The following is a 23,101-nucleotide window of genomic DNA, read 5'->3' as shown; positions in this document are numbered from 1 at the left end:
ACCTGTCTCTAAAACAATTATATATATTATATATATAATACATATACATACACGTGCACACATATATATGTGTATGTGTATGTATATAACATGAGTATATTTTATATATGTGTGTGTATGTATTTTATATATATATAAAAAAATATATAAAATATATACATGAAATACATATAAAATATATATAAAATACATATATATATAAATAAAAAAATATATATATAAAATACATACACACACACATACACACACACGCACACACATTCCAGGAGAGATGAGAAGGATGGAAAAAATACAATACTGTTTTGGGCTAGAAAGGTAGTTTGAGTTGTCTGTGTGTGTGTGTGTCTTGTGTGCAGGCGAATTGCTATTTGAAATAGTTGCATTTCAAATGAGACCTGAATGAGGAGCGAGGAGTGCCTGCCCTGAGCAGAGGGAGGAGACTTCCAGGCAGAGGGAGCAGCCAGGGCAGGGACTCTGAGACCTGAAAGGGCCTCAGCGTGTGTGAGAGGTGGGTGGAAAGGAGACCACTATGTGCAGTTTTTGAGAGAAGAAGCAGTTGCAGATAGACAGGAGCCAGCCTCTTTCTTGGCCAGAGTAAAAGGTTTGGATTTTATTTCAATTTATTTATTTATTTAGTGTACATTTCAGATGTACAGTATGATGTTTTGATACTCTTACACATAGTAAAATGACTACTATACTGAAGCAAATGAACATATCCATCATCTCACATGGTTAACAACCTCTACTTTTTGTGGCAAGAGCACCTATAATTCATAATATTAGCAAAAATCTTGACTAAACACAATATTATTAACCTAGAGTCCTTACGTTGTGAATTACACCTCTGGACTTATTCGCCTTACATATCCTTACATATCTGCAACTCTGTGTCCTTTGACCAACATCCCGTCATTTCCTCTCACACCCAAACCCCTGTCTCTGTTAACCACAGTTTTATTTTCTATTTCTATATATTTTGGGAGATTTTAAGAAAGGTGGCAGTAGGATTTTCCTCACTCCCTGAAAAGATTGTGCTAGCTGTGTTGGAGTGCGCTAGCTGTCTGGAGGCGGGCAGTGCAGCCAGGAAGCTGTGCAGGTGGAAGGGGAGCAGGTGGGGCTTGGAGGTAGCTGCTCCGCGCGTGCTGGCCCACAAACTATTGGCTACCTGTCTACAGTGAGGTATTCACAGAAATTTACCACTTAGAAACACAGCAATTTGGCAGAGTAATTTTATGTCTGTTGAGTCTAATAAGTAAACGTGGGGCTTATAGTTTGTATATCTAATTTGTCTGATAATTTGTATTTTTTTAAATTATTACTCTTCAGTAGGCTGAAAATTTTAAAATAAAACAACCCCCCTCATTCTCCTGCCAATATTTTTTCATAATGTGGTCAGGACACTAGCTACTAAAACTGGCTTATCATTAGGATCATCTAGGACATTAAACATTCATTGGCATGTAGGGAGATTTTGAATCAATAGATGTGTGTAAAGTCCAGACTTTGGAGTTAAACACACACACACACATACACAAACAATAAGTGATTCCGCTGTGTTAGGCTTGAGAATCATCACTATAGAGTTATATGTTCCTTTTGAAGTAAATAAACAAGATATTGAGAAGACAATATTTTTAATTTAATAAGTGGATAGTTTCAAATTTTCATGAAGAATCAAGAATTAGCTCTCTGTGCCAAATACCAACAGATATAAACATTCTTGCTTATGAACACACTGAATATATTTCCACAAGGGAAAAGAACATTAGCTAAAAAGATTCAGGAATATTTACAATCTTAACTAAGTATTTGAATAAAAACAACACATTAAACCTCTTTTTAAATAGATCATTTTTCCTAGAAGTGAGGTAACTGACCTCAAAATGTCACTTTCATAATATATCAGTGGGTAAAAATGGGTTTGATACTAAGTTTATGTTTTAAATGCCACATTGAATAGTTATATTAAAAATATAAACTCACGATAAGCTTTTCCCACACTTTCCTTGACATTATTTCCAGCAAAGTACTGTGGTCTGACCAAGATTTCTGACCACATACACCTTCAGGGCAGGTGAGTTTCCCATTCTTTACCATGAGACAGTAGGGAACATTTTTCAATTGCGTTACTTCTTGGACACTTCTCAAGAAAGAAAGTTATAAACCACTGTGGAGACCTTAAAAGTGACTGGGCTCAAATCAAAAATAAAAGATTAGGTTGATAAAAAAAAGAAAATAAAGCTGGCATTTGACTGTCAGCCCATTGAGTGATGAAGTGGTTTCTAACTGAATAATGGGGAAAGCTCAGGTATTGTGGCGACGTCTGCTCAGCTGCTTAACAGAGAGTGGCTTGCAGTTTCTCAACTTTTTGTTGCTAGACCTTGAAATGTGCCTTTTCTTTAAGCTTTCTAGGCTTCTCTTTTTTCCCATTTGTCCTGAGAATGACAGCAAGATGATATTATAAAATGGGAGATTGGAGAGGGAGGGAGAAAATGAGAGGACAGAATGGAGAGAGGAAACGGTTGTTAGAAAATTTGTCTGCCAATATCTGTGCTTGCAGAGGTCTTTTTCTTCTAGCTAGAGGGGAAAATACCATTCTCTTTTCCCAAGCAATTATAGTCCCCAAAGATTGAAGCTTGGTATATAGCTCTTTAATCTCAGCAGATATTTATGGTTAAACATGAGACTTTTAGGATTCCAGATGTCAGGGTATTAAAATATAAAGGCACAGCAGAGTCTCAGAAAATATTAGACTCTTTAGGGTACGTGGCTGCAAGGGATTTTAATCCCAAGCAGAGGGGGATACGGCTTCTAGTGGTACATCGTTCAGACCCAAAGAGTACTTTTCCTTCACCTTATTTTCTCATTCCCTCATGACTTGCCTGGTCTCCAGGCAGTGAATGGCATAACAATATTTGATTACATTTTGAAGTAGTCCATGCTGTGAGTTGGAATGATTTTCATGTGTGATCTATAAAGGATGAGATGAACAGGCATGTGATCTATGGGGACAATTTCCTTTTGCTTTCCTCAATCTAGACATGTTATTATTGTGATTGTCTTGCTCCTCAAATCTTCCATTAATAACAGCATCTAACACTTGCTGAGTGTCCACCATATTTCTGGCTCTGTGCTGTGACCTTTCAATGAGTTACCTTATTTAATGCTATCAACGGGATCTACTCTAAGAGATAGTCCTGTTGCCTCCATTTTATAGGTGTGGGAACTGATGTAGACATTAGGTAAATTGTCCAAGTCATAAAGCTAATTAACAAGGTTCAGATTGAACTGTGTTTTTATTTTTATTTTTTATTTTTAGAAACAAGGTCTCACTCTGTCACCCAGGCCAGAGTGCAGTGGTACAATCATAGCTCACTACAACCTCCAACTCCCGGGCTCAAGTGATCCTCCCACCTCAGCCTTCTGAGTAGATGTGACTACAGGCACATGTCACCACACCTGGCTAGTTTTTTAAAAAAAAATTTTTAGTGGAGATGAGGTCTCACTATATTGTCCAGGCTGGTCTTGAACTCCTGGGCTCAAGCGATCCTCCTACCTTGGCCTCCCAAAGTGCTGCAATTATGCACATGAGTCACTGCGCCCAGCCCCGAACTGTGTTTTTAAGACTATGCTATACTACCCAGTACCCTCTATCCAAGTTTTCTTCCTTCTTTCTTTATATTCTTCAGTGTTAACTGTTTTAGATCTATCAGCTTTCATCGCATACAAAGCTCTGTCCACACAGAACAAAGAAAACTGAGATTGTACAATTACTCTAGCAATTATCCAAACAAACTAGCAATAATAATAATTGCCATTATCTAGTGCATTCCATGTGCCAGGCATTATGCTAAGTAGTTTATAAATACTCTCATTTATCCTTACAACAACCTTAACATGAAGGGATCGTTATCCCCCTTCAGCATTTGGGAAAATAGAGGTTTGGAGAAGTTAACTAATTTTTCACAGTCCCACAGTTAGAATGTGCAGAACCAAGATTTAAATCTATATTTGTCTGACTCCAAAGCCAGAGTTCATAACCACTTCTGGATAATTATCATTGTGTGGTCTGAATCATCTGGTAGGACTCTATACAGAGATATATTTAACTGGATCATTCACATATTTTTACTTTACTTGGTAGCAAATAGATTTTTAGAGTTTAACAAGTAACTGTCGACTACTTTAACATTTTTGAAGGGCGATGTTATAACAACCACAAAAAAACTCATTTAGTTCCTCTTCTTCATACATAATATATATACGGCTATTCCTAAATATCCATGTGGCATTGGTTCCAGGACCCCTACAGATACCAAAATCCACAGATGCTCAGGTCTTATATTAAAAAGGTGTAGTATTTGCATCTAATCTACATTCATTCTCCCATACACTTTAAATCATGTGTAGATTACTTATAATACCTAATAAGATGGCTAACGCATCACTTCGTTTGTGTGGATTCAACATAGTACTCGTCATGTGGCAAAATCAAAATCAAGTGAAACTTCTGTTTGGAACTTTGTAGAGTTTTTTTTTTTTTTCCTCCACATATTTTTGATCTGCAGTTGGTCAGATCCACTGATGCAGAACTCAGGAATATGGAGGACCTTTGTGACTCTCCACCTGTTGTTCAGCTCCATTACAGCCCCTCTCGCGGGCTACCGTCATCGTTTTACAAGTCTGCTTTCTTACCAGACTGTGAGTGACTTCAAGGTAAACGTCTTTGAATTTCTAGTACAATTTGTGGAACATAGTATATGCTTTGTTAATGTTTGCTGAATGAGGGAACAATGTGAATAAGAAAGTCAAGAATTTAAGTTTAGTTTGCCAGTCAACTCTTCCACAAAGTAAATTTAATAGATTTAATTAATGCATAATTTGTTTTAGCATTTTCAAAGAATATTCCCCCATTTTCTAATTTCAGGAGATTGTAAAAAATGTAGTACATGGCCAAATAAATTTTGAAAACGCTGACTATTCCTATTTTGGAGACCACCATGTGTATTAAAATACTAAAGATTCTGATAAGTTCTGCAATTAAATTTTTAAAAACACTGTTTAATTTTGTGTTACCCGGTATTTCCCAAGATTTTTGACTAGAGAATACCTGTTCATACTACACATTAGGGTCCCTTGGAATTAGTGTACTTCAGAACACATTTTGGGAAATATTGCCTCATGTTAATCTACTAGTCTACAGGAATACATGCTAGCTGGAAAGAAATGACAAGATTGTAGTGCCTTTGATTTGGATGGTCCCTTGAAGATCAGTCAGCTTCACTTCACATGCATACGTGCCCTTTACCTTTCATTTTCCCAGGAAGTGGGAGTTCACACCCTTTTAAGGCTGCCTATATTGTATTTTGAATAACTGTTATTGTTAGGCTCTTCCTTCTATGACTTCTACCCAGTGACCTAGTTTGCCTTTTGGCATGACAGAGTATAAGTATTTCCATGTTTCATATAAGTCTTTCTGTATTACAGCCTTTTACATATTAAAAGACAGTAAGACGATGATTTTATAATAAGCCAAATAAGACTTTTTCAAGCATAGGAATTCTAAATTCCTTCTATCAGCCAACATATGACATTTTTTTAGTTCTTCACTTTTTAGACTGGCTTATGTTTTTATTGTGGTAAAATACATATAATATAAAATTTACCATTTAACCATTTTTTTTTTTTTTTTTGAGAGGGAGTCTCCCTCTGTCACCCAGGCTGGAGTGCAGTGGTGTGATCTCAGCTCACTGCAAGCTCTGCCTCCTGGGTTCACACCATTCTCCTGCCTCAGCCTCAGTAGCTGGGACTACAGGTGCCCACCACCATGCCCGGCTAATTTTTTGTATTTTTAGTAGAGACAGGGTTTCATTGTGTTAGCCAGGATGATCTAGGTCTCCTGACCTTGTGATCCGCCTACCTCGTTCTCCCAAAATGCTGAGATTACAGGTGTGAGTCACTGTGTCCGGCCCATCTTAACCATTTTTAAGTGTACAGTTCAGTGGTATTAAATACATTCATAGTATTGTGCAACCATCACTACCATACTTCTCCATAAGTCTTTTCAACTCTTAAAACTGAAACTCTAATGTCATTAAACAGTAACTTCCCATTCTTCCCTACCCCATGTTCCTGAAAACCAACATTCCACTATGATTTTGACTACCCTTAAGTACCTCATATAAGCAGAATCATACAATACCTTTTGGGACTGACTTATTTCTTTTAGCGTAATGTTCTCAGGGTTCATCCATGTTGTAGCATATTATGGAATTTCATTCCATTGCATGAACTTACCACATTTTGCTTATCCATTCATCCACCCATGGACACCTGGAATGCTTTCATGTCTTAGCTATTGTAAATAATGCTACTATGAATATGGTATACAAATATCTCTTAGAGACTCTACTTTCAATTCTATTGGGTGTAGATCCAGAAGTGAAATAGCAAGGTCATATGGTAGTTCTATTTTTAACCTTTTGTGGAACCATAATATTGTTTCCCACAATAACTGTACCATTTTACATTCCCACCAACAGTACACAATGGTTTCTCCACATCCTTGTTGACACTTGAAATTTTCTACTTTGATAGTAACTATTTTAATGGGTGTGAGGTGATATGTCATTGTAATTTTGATTTGCATTTCCCAAATGATTAGTAGTGTTGAACATCTTTTCATGGAGTCATTGTTAATTTGAATATCTTTTTTTGGAGAAAGGTCTATTCAAGTCCCATAATAATTTTTGAATTGGGCTGTTTGGGTTTTTTTGTTGTTGTTGAATCTTAGGAGTTCTCTATATGTTGTGGATATTAATCCCTTACTAGACATATGATTTGCAAATATTTCCCCCCATACTTCAGGTTTCCTTTTCACTCTGTTGATAGAGTTTTTTGATCCACAAATTTTTGATATTTTTATGAAGGACTGGCATATTTTTGGTGATCTTTAGTTTTCAATGATTTTTTCTAAATCTAGAAATAAGAACTGAGCATTACCCATCCAGAACAGTATTGTTCAATAGAAATATAATGCACAAGTGTGACTTAATATCTTAGCATCCAGGCTAAAAGCAGTAAAAAGAAACAGATGAAGTTAAATTCAGTAATACATTTAATTTTGCTCAATATATTTAAAAATCATCATTTTAATATGTAATTAATGTAAAAGTTGAGATATTTTGCATTCTGTTTCTTATACTATGTGTTTAAAATCTGTTGTGCTTTTTACTGTTACATGTCAATTTATAAAGTGTTGTGGGGTGGGAGGAGGGGGGAGGGATAACATTAGGAGATATACCTAATGCTAAATGGCGAGTTAATGGGTGCAGCACACCAGCATGGCACATGTATACATACGTAACTAACCTGCACATTGTGCACATGTACCCTAAAACTTAAAGTATAATAATAATAATAATAAAAGAGTAAAAACATTAAAAAAAAGTGTTTTTATCAAAAGTATTTGATCTTTGCCTATATTTTATAAACTTTGCAATTGAAAAAGTAGAATCACATATAAACATTGTTTAAAATATACCTAAACATTTTCCAATAATTGTTATCAGTTTTACATTTTAAATTATAATTAATTAAAATTATACATAATTTAAAGCTTAGCTCCTTGGTTGCACTAGTCACATTTCAAAGACTAAATAGCTACATGTAGCTGCATTCATCATATGGATATTTTTCTTCCTTTGTTCTGAGGGATACACATTAAAGAGAATTGATTTTTTAAGACATGTACTAGACTCTATTTATCCCTGGTAAATTACATTTTTATAAGTCAATGGTCATCAGATGTAGCCTGGGTTCCTAGGATTAGAAATGAATCACAGAATTAGAAACCAATCTAGAGAGCACCTAATTGATTCTGGGCATATAATTCAGTCAATTAAAAAACAAAGCTTGTCTAGACGTGGATTACCTGCCATTTGCAGGAGGTATTATTTAAATACTCAAGCCTCCAACCAAAGCATCAAGATTTTCTGAGACTGAGAATTTTACTACTCAAGTTAACAATCCTTTATGAGAAATCTATTCACATTTCTCTGTTTTATTGTATGTTTGAAAAGCAGTAATATCAGTGTTCCACAAGAGGAGCTATTTTTGAATACCTATCTCTAAATGAAATTACTTGATTTTCTGCCATAATAATAAACTGGCTCTGTATTTTCTATTTCTTTTTATTTTAGTTTATTTCTTTTTTCTCTTTTTTCCCATATTATTTCAAGGACTTCATTGACTAGTAAGCTGTGTTCCTAGTCTTCAAATTTTAATAATGGAGTAACCCTGCATTGCTGCTTTAATCCTTTCAGTACAATAGTATTGAAAAATTTAACAAAAAGTATTAGCCAGGTGTGGTGGTGCACACCTATAGTACCAGCTACTTGGGAGGCTGAGGTAAGAGGATCACCTGAGCCTGAGAGGTCAAGGCTGAAGTGAGCCATGATTGTGCCACTGCCCTCCAGCCTGGGTGACAGAGTGAGACCCTCTTCCCTCCCTTCAACCTCTCAAAAATTTAGAAGGTATAAGCTCAAACTTAAGCTTATTTTATGCCTAAGACGAATGGATGAATGTTTGTCTATTTTCAGTTTCATTATTTTTATATTTTCATGTGTATGCATATATGCACATTTTAATGGAAGGGAATACTTGAGCAGTCCCTCCAATAAATAAAATGCTTGTGCCTTGCCAATAGATACCAAACCACCTCATAAATAAGTACTAAGCAAATTCTCATCTCAATATTATGGGTCTGAAAAATTCATTTGTCTGGTTTACAGTTTTTTCTTTGTGTATTTACATTTTCATGAGATGTAAAAGCTAATCTTAGTTTCTGACAATTGGAAGCATTCATTAAAAATATTCTAGAAATAAATATGTTGATGGAATAAACTTCTTAAAGTCAGAAATAGATTCAGATGCATTTGACAATTTAGTTTATAACAAAAATAGTATTTTAAATTATGGGAAAATAGAAATTATTCAAATAGAAATGTTGAGCCATTTGACTCATTACACAGGGAGAAAAAACAATTCAGAAATTTTTATCTTTTTCTTTACAAAAATAAATTTTAAATGGATTAAAGATGGAAAACCCCATAGAATTACTAGAAAATATTGATGAGGTTATTTAGAGTTACACGGATACTTCTTTGCATGAATCAAAATCTAGAAAATACATGGGTAGATTTAAAAATTTGAATATAAAAGAATTAAAACTTCTTAAAGAATATTAGAAGCAAAACTAAAAAACTAGAAATAAATTTGGAACTCATCTAGCAAAGGGCTAATTTCATCAATGTAAAAACAACTTACTGATATTTAAGAACAAAAAGGAACAAACCAACTGAAAAAATATGCAAAGAATTCCAAGAAACATTTTACAGAGAAATGAAACAAATATCAATAAACATACAAAAAGCCAAAGTTTTCTCACAGTCAAAGCACAGGTTAAGAGTTCTTGCACTGAGTCCAACTGCTTGGATTGTGTCCACTAACCAGATGTGCAACTGTAAGCAAGTTGCTCATCTCCTTTATTTCTCAGTTTTTAAATTTAGGACCTGGAGATATTAATATTATGTACTCAAATGATTATTATAAGGATTAAAAAGATAAACCTAATAAAGATGTCCACCACTACTGAGGCAATAATGACTACTGCTACTATAATTATTATTAATTATTTTCCCAGTCATATTTGCAATAATTAAAAAGTGTGATAATTTGCAGTGTTGGGGAAAATGTGGAGAAAGAGTTCTCAAACTTCGCTCTCAAATATCACTTTTCTTAGCTTTTTGTCATCTGGCTACCACCTAAAGCCCTGTACTTCTGACTTAGCAACTTCACTTTTAAGACATTATCCTAGAGATTTTTCTTGAATGAATAAATAAAACAATAAAACAGAAAATGAAAAAGAAAAGATATCATGCCTCTTACCCCTCTGCTATCTTGATCTTCAGCACTACTACTCAGAGGGAAAAACTAAAAGGTTGCCATTAAAAAAACATGTATATATAACTTAGTTTTTATAGTAAGAATAATGATAGTATAACTCATTTATATGGAAAACTAGAATCTTGAAAAATGAGTTGGTTATTATGTAAAGCGTGTCAAGGAAAAGAACACCAAAGAAAAGAAATTTTTCTAGACCTAGAAGCCAATCTTTCTACTACAGGATTAAGGACTTCCAGTATGACTCAATTTCAATTTGATTAGCTTCCTCACAGGAGAAATATTAATAAAAACTGAATGTAAGTTCTTGAAAGTCATTGCCATGAAGGAAGGGAGTTGAAGCCATTTTTAAATATGGCTATGAATAATAATCTCTTCCCTTTTGGGTTATATTGGTAATATGCAACTTTTCTTGGGCACTGCCCATGTGGAAACCAGCCTATCCATATCTGTAGGCTGTATACTGTCTTTCTGTTTGAACACCTTACAGACAAAGGAAATCTTAGAGCTTTGTAACTTTGTAGACAAAATGCATATAAAAAACTTGGCCCCAGGCCTGTCATAGGATAAGCACTAAATAATTTGACTATTCCATTCCATGGCCACCACTGCCACCACTTATCATGATCCTGGTTGGAATGATGATGAACATTTGAGCATGACATCCTGGTTTTTGTACAAGTTTTCTGTTGCTGCTATAACAAATTATTAACAACGTAGTGGCTTCAAACAACACCTAAGTATTATCTCACAGTTTTGTAGTCAGAAGTCTGGTGAACTTGGCTGGTTTCTCTGCTTCAGATCTCTGATGGCCAAAATTCAAGTAATGGCAGGATTGTGTTTCTTTCTGGAGTTTCTGGAGATGATTTCACCTTCAGTCTCACTCAGGTTCTTGGCCAGATTCAGTTCCATGTAGTTCCATGTAGTTCCATGTAGGCCTGTGGTCGTGTAACTGGCAAGATTCCGGCTGCTCACTGCTTATGAAAAGAAGTCAAAATAATAAGTTGTGATAAAAGAAGCAAAATTTGTTTATTATCCATGCTAGCGGGGGAAGAGTAGAAAGCAATTCCACTCTTCAGTTCCCCTCTTCAATTCCACAGAAGTTTTTAAAGTAAGGATTTGGAATGCAGAAGAAGTGTGGGGGCTGAGTGGTGCGAGGTAGCGTGACTTGCTCCAGTGGCCCCTCTTGAACAGTTGTCCCATTTGGCAAAGGGGATGCTGCCATTGTAGACCCTGCCAGGTTATAAATTACTTTCAGTCAATTTTGTAGTCACTCATCATCTGGGAGTGGGTTCCATCTTTAAGCAATCTTTTGTTGGAGAGAGAATTCCGGAGGTGCCTTGTCACTATCAGGATCTGACTCCTAAAGTATATAAGGAAATATATGACCAGATAAGAAAGCATGTTATGTGCTTAACAAGCATTTAGGTAAATAAATGTGCATAAGGCATGGGAGTATCGTATGGGAAAGGAAAAGGAATTGAGATTCACAGCACATACTGAGGCTGTATTTTAATATGAGAGGTTACATAGATGTGTTATAGGTTGTTAGACAGGCATAGAGTAGGGCAGGAGAGGGCTCTCCTCTACCCACTAGGAATGTTGAGTGATGGTTTGGCAGTTATCACATTGCCTCTCTAAAAGTGACAAATTGGCAGATGGTGCCAGGAAGAGGCCATTTCCTGATGGGCCACACCTGTTGCACTAAAGTGCTAATTGAATGGAGATGCCAAGGAGAAGCAACTTCCTGGGCATATGCATTAAGAGACAAAAATGGCAGTTTGACTTTCCAGGGGCACACCAGCAGCAAAGGGAAGAAAGCCTCAGATGGGCATGCATACAATTTCCCAAACACACTGTGCATGCTCACCTCCCAAGGGTAAGGAGGGCACTGCATATGTGGGCAGACCACCCTAAGGGAAGAATCATGAGAAGGGGTTTAAAGACTCCAGAAGGGGGCCACCCTATAAAGTCCTAATATCACAGTTAACAGTTAAACACCGCACTTGTTCTTCAAGTCACCCACTTGGATCTCTGTCAAGTGTACTTTGCTTTCTCTCCTGTTCCAAAGGCTTTTAAAATATACTTCCTCACCTGCTCTGAAACTTGTCTCGGTCTCTTTTTCTGCCTTATACCCCTCTGTCAAATTCTTTCATCTGAGGAGGCAGAAATTGAGATTGCTGCGGACCCACACAGATTTACTGCTGGTAACTCGGATACCTGCCATCAGTAACATATGCAGTTTGTCTCAGAGTTGTATCTTGAGACTGGAAGGGAAAAGAGGAAAAGGAAAATAAGAAAAAAAAAGTTTAAAATGCAGTTTGAGGCTCAGCTGCTAAGCTGCTCAGTTATGGTTGCTGTGTCCTTGTTCACTGTAGGCCAGGCTTCATGCTCAACTTCTAGGGCTGCCTGCATTCCCTGACTTGTGGCTGTCTTCATCTTCAAAATCAGCAATAGCTAATTGTGTGCCTCTCATGCTTTGAATCTCTCCCACCTTCTCCTTTACTAAAACTCTCTAATTCTAGCCAGAGGAGAAAGTTCTCTGCTTCTAAGTTTTATAGTCCAGGATAGTCTTCCTACTTTAAGATCTATACACTTAATAATATCTTCAAAGTCCTTTGCCATATTCACATAATCAGGATTAGGGCATAAGCATCCTAGGGAGGCTGTTATTCAGCACACCGTAGTTATCTGTAAGACCTTAGTGTTAGCTGAAATAATAAAAGTAAGACATTGGAATACTGATGCCATCTCTGCAAGATTTTTTCTCTTTCAAGAAAGAAATTAGACCTTACTTACCATGTTTTAGAGGTACTGTGGAAGTGTGGAGAATTCCATATCCACTCTTTAGGATAAACATCAGTTTTTGATTGAAAAATTATGAGGAAATGTTGACAGTTCATATGGGGCTGGCCCAGGAAGCTGGAGGGGGATGAAGCGGTAATGGGAACTTAGAGGGAGCAGAGGTCAGTTCATGTGGGGTATATCAAGAGATGTAAAAGGCTGGATAGGATGGCAGGAAAGAGGCAATTGAGGCCAGTTCCTGCGGGGCCAGTATAGCCTGGTTTGTCTTTGACATGATTATATAATATTATAAATCTTAACCTGGCTTTTGTCTCATTTTGTCACAAGTTGAAGCAAGAAAATTTTATTTTAATATCCACTTTATTTTACCATATGTATTTTAAGTATGATTGTTTACAATAAACTCTCTTTGATGTGTTTATTTACTACACAATTGCTTCAAAATACGGCCAGGATTAGCCTCATCCACCAATTGCCCCTGAGTTAATGGAACCAGAATTTAAGCAGTAGAAACTCCTGTATGTCCAGTGCCTGATGATGTTTGGTGACATGAACGTGAACTTCTATAATAAAGAAAAGCAGCTCATTTTCCCTGGATCTCTCAGACACATCTATGACCTACCCAAATAGCTGAGTTTGAGCTTGCAAAAGCTTAGATGAGGGAGCACTGCATTTTGCAGCAATTAATTTTGCAGAGGAAGCAGTGTGTTTAAAGATGCCTGCAGCACTCACTAAAATGGGGGTTGTTTTTCAAGGCCACCAGAGCTGCATTTGGCTAAGGCTGGCTCATCAACAAAACAACAATGCTAAAATATGGCCTCCTGGATTTTGCAAAAGAAGGGACTAGAAGGGCAATGAATTATGCTCACCTTCTAGAACTGGGTGAAGACTGTAATTGTTTAGCCCCCTAGCACAACCCTGCAAGGGTTAAAATGACAGAGATATTAGTTTGTGATGGCTAAAATTGTTGGTTTGAAGCTCTCGGCAATACACAGACTGTTATTTACCGGACTTGGTCGATTTAATTCTTAATGCAATAATGACCTGTGAAATGAAACGTGAGCTAGACAATTGTTCCTCATTGTTTCCAGTAAAACATCCTTTCATACCCCATTAAACCACCATTAATTCCATATGAAAGAGAGTCTTGCACAAGCACCCGATGGTCTCTTTCTTTCTTGGACTTTCTTGCTCCCATACTTCTGTTTCCTTTCCTTCTTCTTTGCATTTCCTCTTCTCTTTCTCTCCATTTTTCCAAATAAAATATGAACATAATAGATTGCATGGTGAGACATCCCTTTGAAGGACAGGCTGAAACACATCTCTTCCAAAACAGGGGCAAGGTTTCAATTGCTGAGCATCCACATGACTCTCTGTTTGTCTTGGACATGAAAATACCAACAGCAACAGAAAAGGTTTTCAAAACAAGGAGCAATTGTTTAGCCCTGTTTAAAAAAGATCCAGATGCCTATTCCAGATACGTAGGTTTTACATGGTCCCACATTGGGGATGCCAATCATGTCACACAGCTAGGCACCTTCACTAGCCTGGGGCGAGGGTCCTTCCCACTGCAGGGACACACAGGGATCACAGGAAACCCCCTCTGTTTTCCAGCAGCCTGACTCATTTTGAACAGCTTCTCCTTATTTCTGGACCTACTTTAACTTTTTTATTACTAAAGGCTCCATCCAAGAAGATCCGAGCCACATGGCATAAAGGTGCATTTGTAGTAGTTCCTCTCTTTGACCCTTTTCTTCCTACAATCTCACAGCTAGGGGTTGTCCTAACTTCCTTCACTGCATGATTAAAATTTTTTGCTATCTAGTTCACCCCTTGCTGTTAGCATGGTCACTGTATCACTTTAATTTCTGTCTCTGTGGTTGTATTGCCTTCTCGTTTACTGTAGTCAAATATCCCCAGGCCTCCTTCTTATAAGGACACTTGTGATTACATTTACCAACTAGATAATCCATGATACATTCCTCACTCAAGATCCTTAACTTAATTATGTCTGCAAAGTCCCCTTTTCCATATAAGATAACATTCATAGATACTGATGTTTAGGACATGGCCATCTTAGGGTCATTATTCAGACTAACATACACAGTGATACCAAGATTTCAAGATATAGATAGATTAGATAGATGGATAGATAGATAGATATAAATAGTAGAGTGCAGAGATTTTTTTCTTCCTCCTCTGAAGGCTCCAGTCTACTGAGGTGAGCTGACAATAAATAGATCAACAGGACAAATGGCATGCAAATTTATTAATGTGTGTAAGTGTGGGAGCCATAGAGAATATCAGATTCAAAGAAGGGCCAGATGATTATGGCTGAAATACCTTCTTTATAGGAGAGAGTGGTATGAGGGGCTGTAGGCAGTTTAGAGGAGTAGTAAATGATTTCTAGGGGGAGTAAATGGTCTCAAAGACTAGATAATTGTTTGCAAATTATTCCCTTTGAACACTGAATGGGACCTAAGGACAAACAATAGTCTTTGGACAAGTTATGAGAAGGTGAGGGGAGAAAGCACACTGTGAACATAGGTTGTCTTATTATGTAGATACCGTCTCTCAGGTAATCTTTTGCAGCTGCCCTCAGAAGAATAGGTGAAAAGTTTTTGTGGGCATATGACAATTTTTAGTCTCTTCTCTGGTGGTTAATTTTTCCTGATTAGTTGATAAGATTCTTAGAAAGGGGATCTTAAGACAATTGCATTTCTTTTGGAAGAAGTTTTCTTCACTCAGATACCAGAGAGAATACCTTTCTACACTTGTTGGGGAGGTGGTAGAAATAAGAGAAGCTTAGAAAGTCCCTGGATCTGAGGCAGTTTCTAAGGCTTTTCAGTTTATTTTAATTCAAAAGTGCTCAGTATGCCAAAGCATCATACCATACTTTGGGGTACCATTCTATGTCCCCAAACTCTCTCTCTCTCTTTCTCTCTCTCTGGAATTATATCTGGAAAGCCCAGACCTGGTGATTTAAGATGTTTTCTTTCTCCTTTCTCCTTTTGAGAGAGATGGAGAAAGAGGAAAGAAAATATCTTAAATCACTCTTGGTCACCCACACATAACTGGTCCAAAATAACGTTTCACCATCAATTTTTATTTTAATCTTGTTTTCACTTCCTGTTTTGGAGTTAGTTATGTTATCACACTTTGAAATTTTCAACAATTCGTTTTCCCAGCTTTCTTAAAATTACTTTACTTACCATGAATTGTTCTTCAATAGTCAATAGTTTTATGGTATATACTCTGACATTGATCTATGTGACAGTACCCAGGTAATTAGAAAGGCCAGATTCCCTACATTCCCCACTCCAAACAGGATCACACATGTTGGGGAATGAATAGTGCAGGAGGTTGAGCACTAACAAAGGTTTTCTCTGTTTGTGTCAAGGAGAAAGCTATTTAGACTGACCATATGTGTGCATTTGGAATCTGTTGAAAATGGGGCTCATCACCGCAGTCTTTCCAAGCTGTTTCCTGTATTTTCCATTTTGGAGCTGACATCACAGAGGTCCCAAGAGCAAAAGGACTCCTTTAAGATCATATAGACTATCACATCAGATTCTGACACTTGGTCTTAGAGAAAAAACTGAGATGTGGTTCTGAGCAGACTTTTATTCTCTTTTTCAAGACAATATCTTTTCTCCCTGTTTTAGGATGCCTTTCAATAAAAAATTAGCTACAAAAGAAATGAGTAATTAGTGAAGTAAGTACATGATTAATGACTCATTTAAAACATGCCTAATTTGAAAACAAAAATGAAAACAAATGAGAATGACCCTTTATTGTTCAGAGCAGGCCTATTTCTGTGGTGGTTCCCTGTTGCAGGAGACTTTGCAGAGGTCCTGTGTATTTTTCAGGGGATGTCTTCTCCACCTTGGGAGGAAGTCAGTCTTTCTCTTCACATAACCTTGGAACTTACAGCTGATTCCATTCATTCATGTTACATTTTACTTGGAATGGTTAATTACATTAGCATGTGGCTTTCCTCAATTAGATTATATCCTCCTGGAGGGCAGGAAAGATTTATTATGTTAATTTTAGTTTAATTTAACCAATATATATTGACTATATTTTACAATGTGGTAATAGTTACTACTATTCCAATAGCTCCCATTTACTGGGTGCCTCCTACATGCCTGCATTGTGTTATATGCTTTATGGATCAGATCTTTACAATGACTTGGAAAATAAGCCTCTGGTTAATTAATTCTAAATATGATGAAACCAATGCTCACAGAGTTTAGGGACTTTGCTTTTTTATATCAAGTGATAAAGCCAGGCTTTGCATTCAAGTCTATCTGAATTCAGGGCCCTTTTCCTTAATGTGCAGACTTTCCTTAATGTGCTTTTCCTTAATGTGCAGACTTTCATGTATATAAGCTTTCTGGGGAGTTTAGACATAAGTGAGACGCAACCTTGAACCTCAAAGAAATAACAATTCAGTAAGAGGGAAAATCCAAGTAACCAACTGTAATATAAAGCAATGTAAGATAAGCACCTAGAAATGCATACACTGTACTCTGAGAGTTCCAAGTTAGTGGGATTTTGGCAGAAGGAGAAAAGGACCCTTCACACTGAGGGCAGGCATGAATAAAGAGCTCAGATATTACAAGGTGTGGGGTATTTTCATTTGGATGCAGTGTGGAAAGCATGCCGAGAAGAAAAGAAGGGTGGAGACATATTTTTGGAGAGCCTTCAATGTCTGACTAAAGTACTTCTATTTACTTCAGTAACCACTGAGCAGGCTTTGAAGATTTCAGAATAGAGGAGGAGCCTGTAGGAAGCTGAACTTTAGAAAGATTAATGAGGCAGCAGGAAGCAGGGTGAAGAATGGGTTGGAGCATGGACCAAATGGAAAGACTTGTTAAGACACTGTTTCAATTGTTCAAATTGAGAAGAAATTGACTGAAAACTGGGAGGAGATTGATGGCAGCCAGAATGGAGAGGATGGTACAGATCAAAGAAATACAAAAGAGAGGAAATAGAGTTTGCTTACTCCTGACTTTGGGGACTGTGGAGAGGGTGTCAACAGGGACACCATTGTCCGTAGTCAGAATATCTTTGGGAATGGAAGTTCCAATAGCAGATATGGGAGAATAGGAAAAAAGAGGATGGTTGCTTAAGCCTTACCTTTAGTGAGTTTGGGGTATCCACTATATGGGAGAGGAGCCATTCAGATATTAAGTTGGTGGTTGAAATCTTTGGAATTAGAGCTTTGGAGATAAATTGCAGCTAGACATAAATTGTCTGGAATAAAGTGATAGGTGAAATAATATGGTAGAGAAGCCTTATTTTATTTCTCTCTTCTTTACCAATTATATTGATATATTATTATTATTGGTATATTATTATTAATATAATATTATTTGTATATTAATATAATAATATCGGTATATTATCAATAATATACTAATACTAATATACCAATAGTAGTGGGTTATTGTTAATAATATTGGTAAAGAAGAAAGAACATAAATGTAAGTTTATTACCAATAATATTGGTGTGGTAAAGATAACCCATTTATGCCGGAGGTTGCAATTTTTTGAATTGCAAAATCAGACCTTGGCCATGATCTTGAGCAGTAGGATATACATAACTCCCATGTGCCCAGTGTTCCATTATTGGAATAGTGTGCCATTCTTGTGCACTGATGGAGGAAATAGGTACAGATACAATGTGATTTGAGGAATTGGTTCCCCCAGAGCCTTACTGACCCTCAAATACTTCCCTTACCCATGTTATCATTTCCTTTCTATCCTAAAATTGCTACCTTTGCTGCCAGATCTTTTCCTTCATAAAGTCAGTGTGTACATTTACTCATTTATTAACTCATTTCTTCAACAGATATTTATCGGGCATTTACTGTATGCCAAGTATTGTAATAAATGCTGTATGTACAAAATGACATAATCTCTGCCCTCATTTCTTATTAGGGAGAGTCAACAAAAAGATAAATTGTATATATATGTATGTATATATGCACACACACACACACATACACACACACATATACATACACACACAAATGTATAATTATAAATAGGTAAATAGATATATATGAATAATATCCTAAATATGATAAATGCTATATAATGAAGAAAAATAGGAGTGCTATAAGTGCATCAAAATTTAGAATAGTGGTGGTGGGGGCAATGTGAGTTGTCAAGGCAGGTGGCTCTTGGAAGTGCATTTAAACTGAAACCAAAATTGAGTAAGGGTTGGCCAGAAAAAGTATGGAGGGAAACGCTTTCCACTTCCACTCACAGCCGAGTGAGCAGTTTGTGTGGAAACCCCAAATAAGAAAGAGCCTGGGCACTGGAGGAAAGCAGGCTGTAGGGACTGAACAAGGGTGCCGTGCAAAAGAGCAGCCTGAGATGAGGCTGGATATGTGGGTGAGAGTTGGTTCCTGAGGAGCCCTGTGGGACATTTGAAGAAAACGAGATTTTCCTTTTTTCTTTGCAGAGGAGACTGATGTAATTTACTTCTCATTTTTAAAACTCTGGAAGGTTTGCAAGAGTGGGTAAGAGAGAGATGAATTAGCAGTTCTATCTCAGTGATCCATGGTGGTGATGTTGATTACTCTGGTGGCAGTGAAGATTTTGTTAATTTTCTGAAATTTTGAAAATATTTCACACAAGATAGAAAAGTATAATGGATAATAGAATTGATTAAGGATATTTTTGCCATTTTGCAATGTGCCTCCCTTACCCTGCCTCCATGCACACACATCTGAAAGCTTTTTTAGTGGTTAGAATGCCAACTATGTGTAATTCATTGGTACCTATTAAAGTTAAAGCATTCTTTAAAATATGCATAATAAAATCTCTTTTAAGACTTTCTTTTTCATTCACAAAAGATTTATGGAGACATGCCATATATGTCAGGAAATGTATTAGGTGCTGGGGCTAAAAAAATGTGAATAAAGAATGATCCTGTTTTTGAAGAGCTGCCAGGCCTTGCTTTGTTTATAAATTTTGCCAACAGCATAATAAAGTTTTTGCTATTAGAAAGCAATGCCATTTATTGTACAATATATAATATAATTTGTCCAATTATAGCTTGGAAAATTAGTTATTGTGTAAAGAGATAGCGTATTTGTAAGATAATTTACAACTTATAAAAATAGTAACACATTTGGGGTCTCATAAAACCTCTCCAAGTCAGTGTTTCTCAATGTGGGGAGAGGGTGTCAATGATTAATTTTGCTGCCAGGGGAAGTTTGGCAATATTTGATGACATTTTTGTTTGTCCCAACTGGAGGGGTGCTACTGGCATGTAGTGGGTAGAGACCAGGGAGGCTGTAAAACATCCTACAATGCACAGTATAGCACCTTTCAACCGGTAATCATCCAGTACAAAACGTCAATAGTCAAGAGTGAGAAACCCTGTACTGATTTCCTTTTTGACCATAAGAAAGATTGCCTACCTGAGGTGAGAGGATTGCTGGAGCCCAGGAGGTCAAGGCTGCAGTGAGCCATGATCGTGCCACTGCACTCTAGCCTGGGCAACAGAGTGAGACCCTGTCTCAAGAAAAAAAAAATTGTCTAAAACATGATCTAACTCTTAATTTGGCACACTCTTTATTATACTACACTACTTGTTTTAGAAGTTTTTTTTTTTTTTTTTTTTTTTTTTTTTTTATTTTTTTTTTTTTTTATTTTATTTATTTATTTATTTTTTTCTTTTATTGTAATTATTATTATTATTATTATTATTATACTTTAGGTTTTATGGTACATGTGCCCAATGTGCAGTAAGTTACATATGTATACATGTGCCATGCTGGTGCACTGCACCCACCAACTCGTCATCTAGCATTAGGTATATCTCCCAATGTTATCCCTCCCCCCTCCCCCCAACCCACAACAGTCCCTGAAGTGTGATGTTCCCCTTCCTGTGTCCATGTGTTCTCATTGTTCAATTCCCACCTATGAGTGAGAATATGCGGTGTTTGGTTTTTTGTTCTTGCGATAGTTTACTGAGAATGATGATTTCCAATTTCATCCATGTCCCTACAAAGGACATGAACTCATCATTTCTTATGGCTGCATAGTATTCCATGGTGTAGATGTGCCACATTTTCTTAATCCAGTCTATCATTGTTGGACATTTGGGTTGGTTCCAAGTCTTTGCTATTGTGAATAATGCGGCAATAAACATACGTGTGCATGTGTCTTTATAGCAGCATGATTTATAGTCCTTTGGGTATATACCCAGTAATGGGATGGCTGGGTCGAATGGAATTTCTAGTTCTAGATCCCTGAGGACTCGCCACACTGACTTCCACAAGGGTTGAACTAGTTTACAGTCCCACCAACAGTGTAAAAGTGTTCCTATTTCTCCACATCCTCTCCAGCACCTGTTGTTTCCTGACTTTTTAATGATTGCCATTCTAACTGGTGTGAGATGGTATCTCATTGTGGTTTTGATTTGCATTTCTCTGATGGCCAGTGATGGTGAGCATTTTTTCATGTGTCTTTTGGCTGCATAAATGTCTTCTTTTGAGAAGTGTCTGTTCATGTCCTTCGCCCACTTTTTGATGGGGTTGTTTGTTTTTTTCTTGTAAATTTGTTGGAGTTCATTGTAGATTCTGGATATTAGCCCTTTGTCAGATGAGTAGGTTGCGAAAATTTTCTCCCATTTTGTAGGTTGCCTGTTCACTCTGATGGTAGTTTCCTTTGCTGTGCAGAAGCTCTTTAGTTTAATTAGATCCCATTTGTCAATTTTGGCTTTTGTTGCCATTGCTTTTGGTGTTTTAGACATGAAGTCCTTGCCCATGCCTATGTCCTGAATGGTATTGCCTAGGTTTTCTTCTAGGGTTTTTATGGTTTTAGGTCTAACATTTAAGTCTTTAATCCATCTTGAATTGATTTTTGTATAAGGTGTAAGGAAGGGATCCAGTTTCAGCTTTCTACATATGGCTAGCCAGTTTTCCCAGCACCATTTGTTAAATAGGGAATCCTTTCCCCATTTCTTGTTTTTGTCAGGTTTGTCAAAGATCAGATGGTTGTAGATATGTGGCATTATTTCTGACGGCTCTGTTCTGTTCCATTGATCTATATCTCTGTTTTGGTACCAGTACCATGCTGTTTTGGTTACTGTAGCCTTGTAGTATAGTTTGAAGTCAGGTAGCGTGATGCCTCCAGCTTTGTTCTTTTGGCTTAGGATTGACTTGGCGATGCGGGCTCTTTTTTGGTTCCATATGAACTTTAAAGTAGTTTTTTCCAATTCTGTGAAGAAAGTCATTGGTAGCTTGATGGGGATGGCATTGAATCTGTAAATTACCTTGGGAAGGATGGCCATTTTCATGATATTGATTCTTCCTACCCATGAGCATGGAATGTTCTTCCATTTGTTTGTATCCTCTTTTATTTCCTTGAGCAGTGGTTTGTAGTTCTCCTTGAAGAGGTCTTTCACATCCCTTGTAAGTTGGATTCCTAGGTATTTTATTCTCTTTGAAGCAATTGTGAATGGGAGTTCACTCATGATTTGGCTCTCTGTTTGTCTGTTATTGATGTATAAGAATGCTTGTGATTTTTGCACATTGATTTTGTATCCTGAGACTTTGCTGAAGTTGCTTATCAGCTTAAGGAGATTTTGGGCTGAGACAATGGGGTTTTCTAGATATACTATCATGTCATCTGCAAACAGGGACAATTTGACTTCCTCTTTTCCTAATTGAATACCCTTGATTTCCTTCTCCTGCCTAATTGCCCTGGCCAGAACTTCCAACACTATGTTGAATAGAAGTGGCGAGAGAGGGCATCCCTGTCTTGTGCCAGTTTTCAAAGGGAATGCTTTCAGTTTTTGCCCATTCAGTATGATATTGGCTGTGGGTTTGTCATAAATAGCTCTTATTATTTTGAGATACGTCCCATCAATTCCTAATTTATTGAGAGTTTTTAGCATGAAGGGTTGTTGAATTTTGTCAAAGGCCTTTTCTGCATCTATTGAGATAATCATGTGGTTTTTGTCTTTGGTTCTGTTTATATGCTGGATTACATTTATTGATTTGCGTATATTGAACCAGCCTTGCATCCCAGGGATGAAGCCCACTTGATCATGGTGGATAAGCTTTTTGATGTGCTGCTGGATTCTGTTTGCCAGTATTTTATTGAGGATTTTTGCATCAATGTTCATCAAGGATATTGGTCTAAAATTCTCTTTTTTTGTTGTGTCTCTGCCAGGCTTTGGTATCAGGATGATGCTGGCCTCATAAAATGAGTTAGGGAGGATTCCCTCTTTTTCTATTGATTGGAATAGTTTCAGAAGGAATGGTACCAGCTCCTCCTTGTACCTCTGGTAGAATTCGGCTGT

General features: G+C 37.0%; 1 protein-coding gene across 2 annotated transcripts in view; it reads left to right on the top strand.

Moving 5' to 3' along the window:
- The window catches only part of PKHD1 (PKHD1 ciliary IPT domain containing fibrocystin/polyductin), a 485,172-nt gene that overhangs the window by 353,918 nt on the left and 108,153 nt on the right, over positions 1–23,101 (top strand). Inside the window, exon 61 of one of the 2 annotated variants that reach the window (XM_009241952.4) lies at positions 17,514–18,691. The exons of the other annotated variant lie outside the window; for it this stretch is intronic. Coding sequence (XP_009240227.4) covers positions 17,514–17,548 — 35 coding nt within the window. The 3' untranslated portion in view covers positions 17,549–18,691. Of the gene's footprint in view, positions 1–17,513; positions 18,692–23,101 lie in introns of those variants that run through there. 2 annotated transcript variants of the gene reach the window in all.

Source organism: Pongo abelii, chromosome 5, assembly GCF_028885655.2.
Source record: "Pongo abelii isolate AG06213 chromosome 5, NHGRI_mPonAbe1-v2.0_pri, whole genome shotgun sequence".
In the NCBI taxonomy this organism is placed as follows: domain Eukaryota; kingdom Metazoa; phylum Chordata; class Mammalia; order Primates; family Hominidae; genus Pongo; species Pongo abelii.
This window is presented reverse-complemented; position numbering and strand designations above follow the sequence as displayed.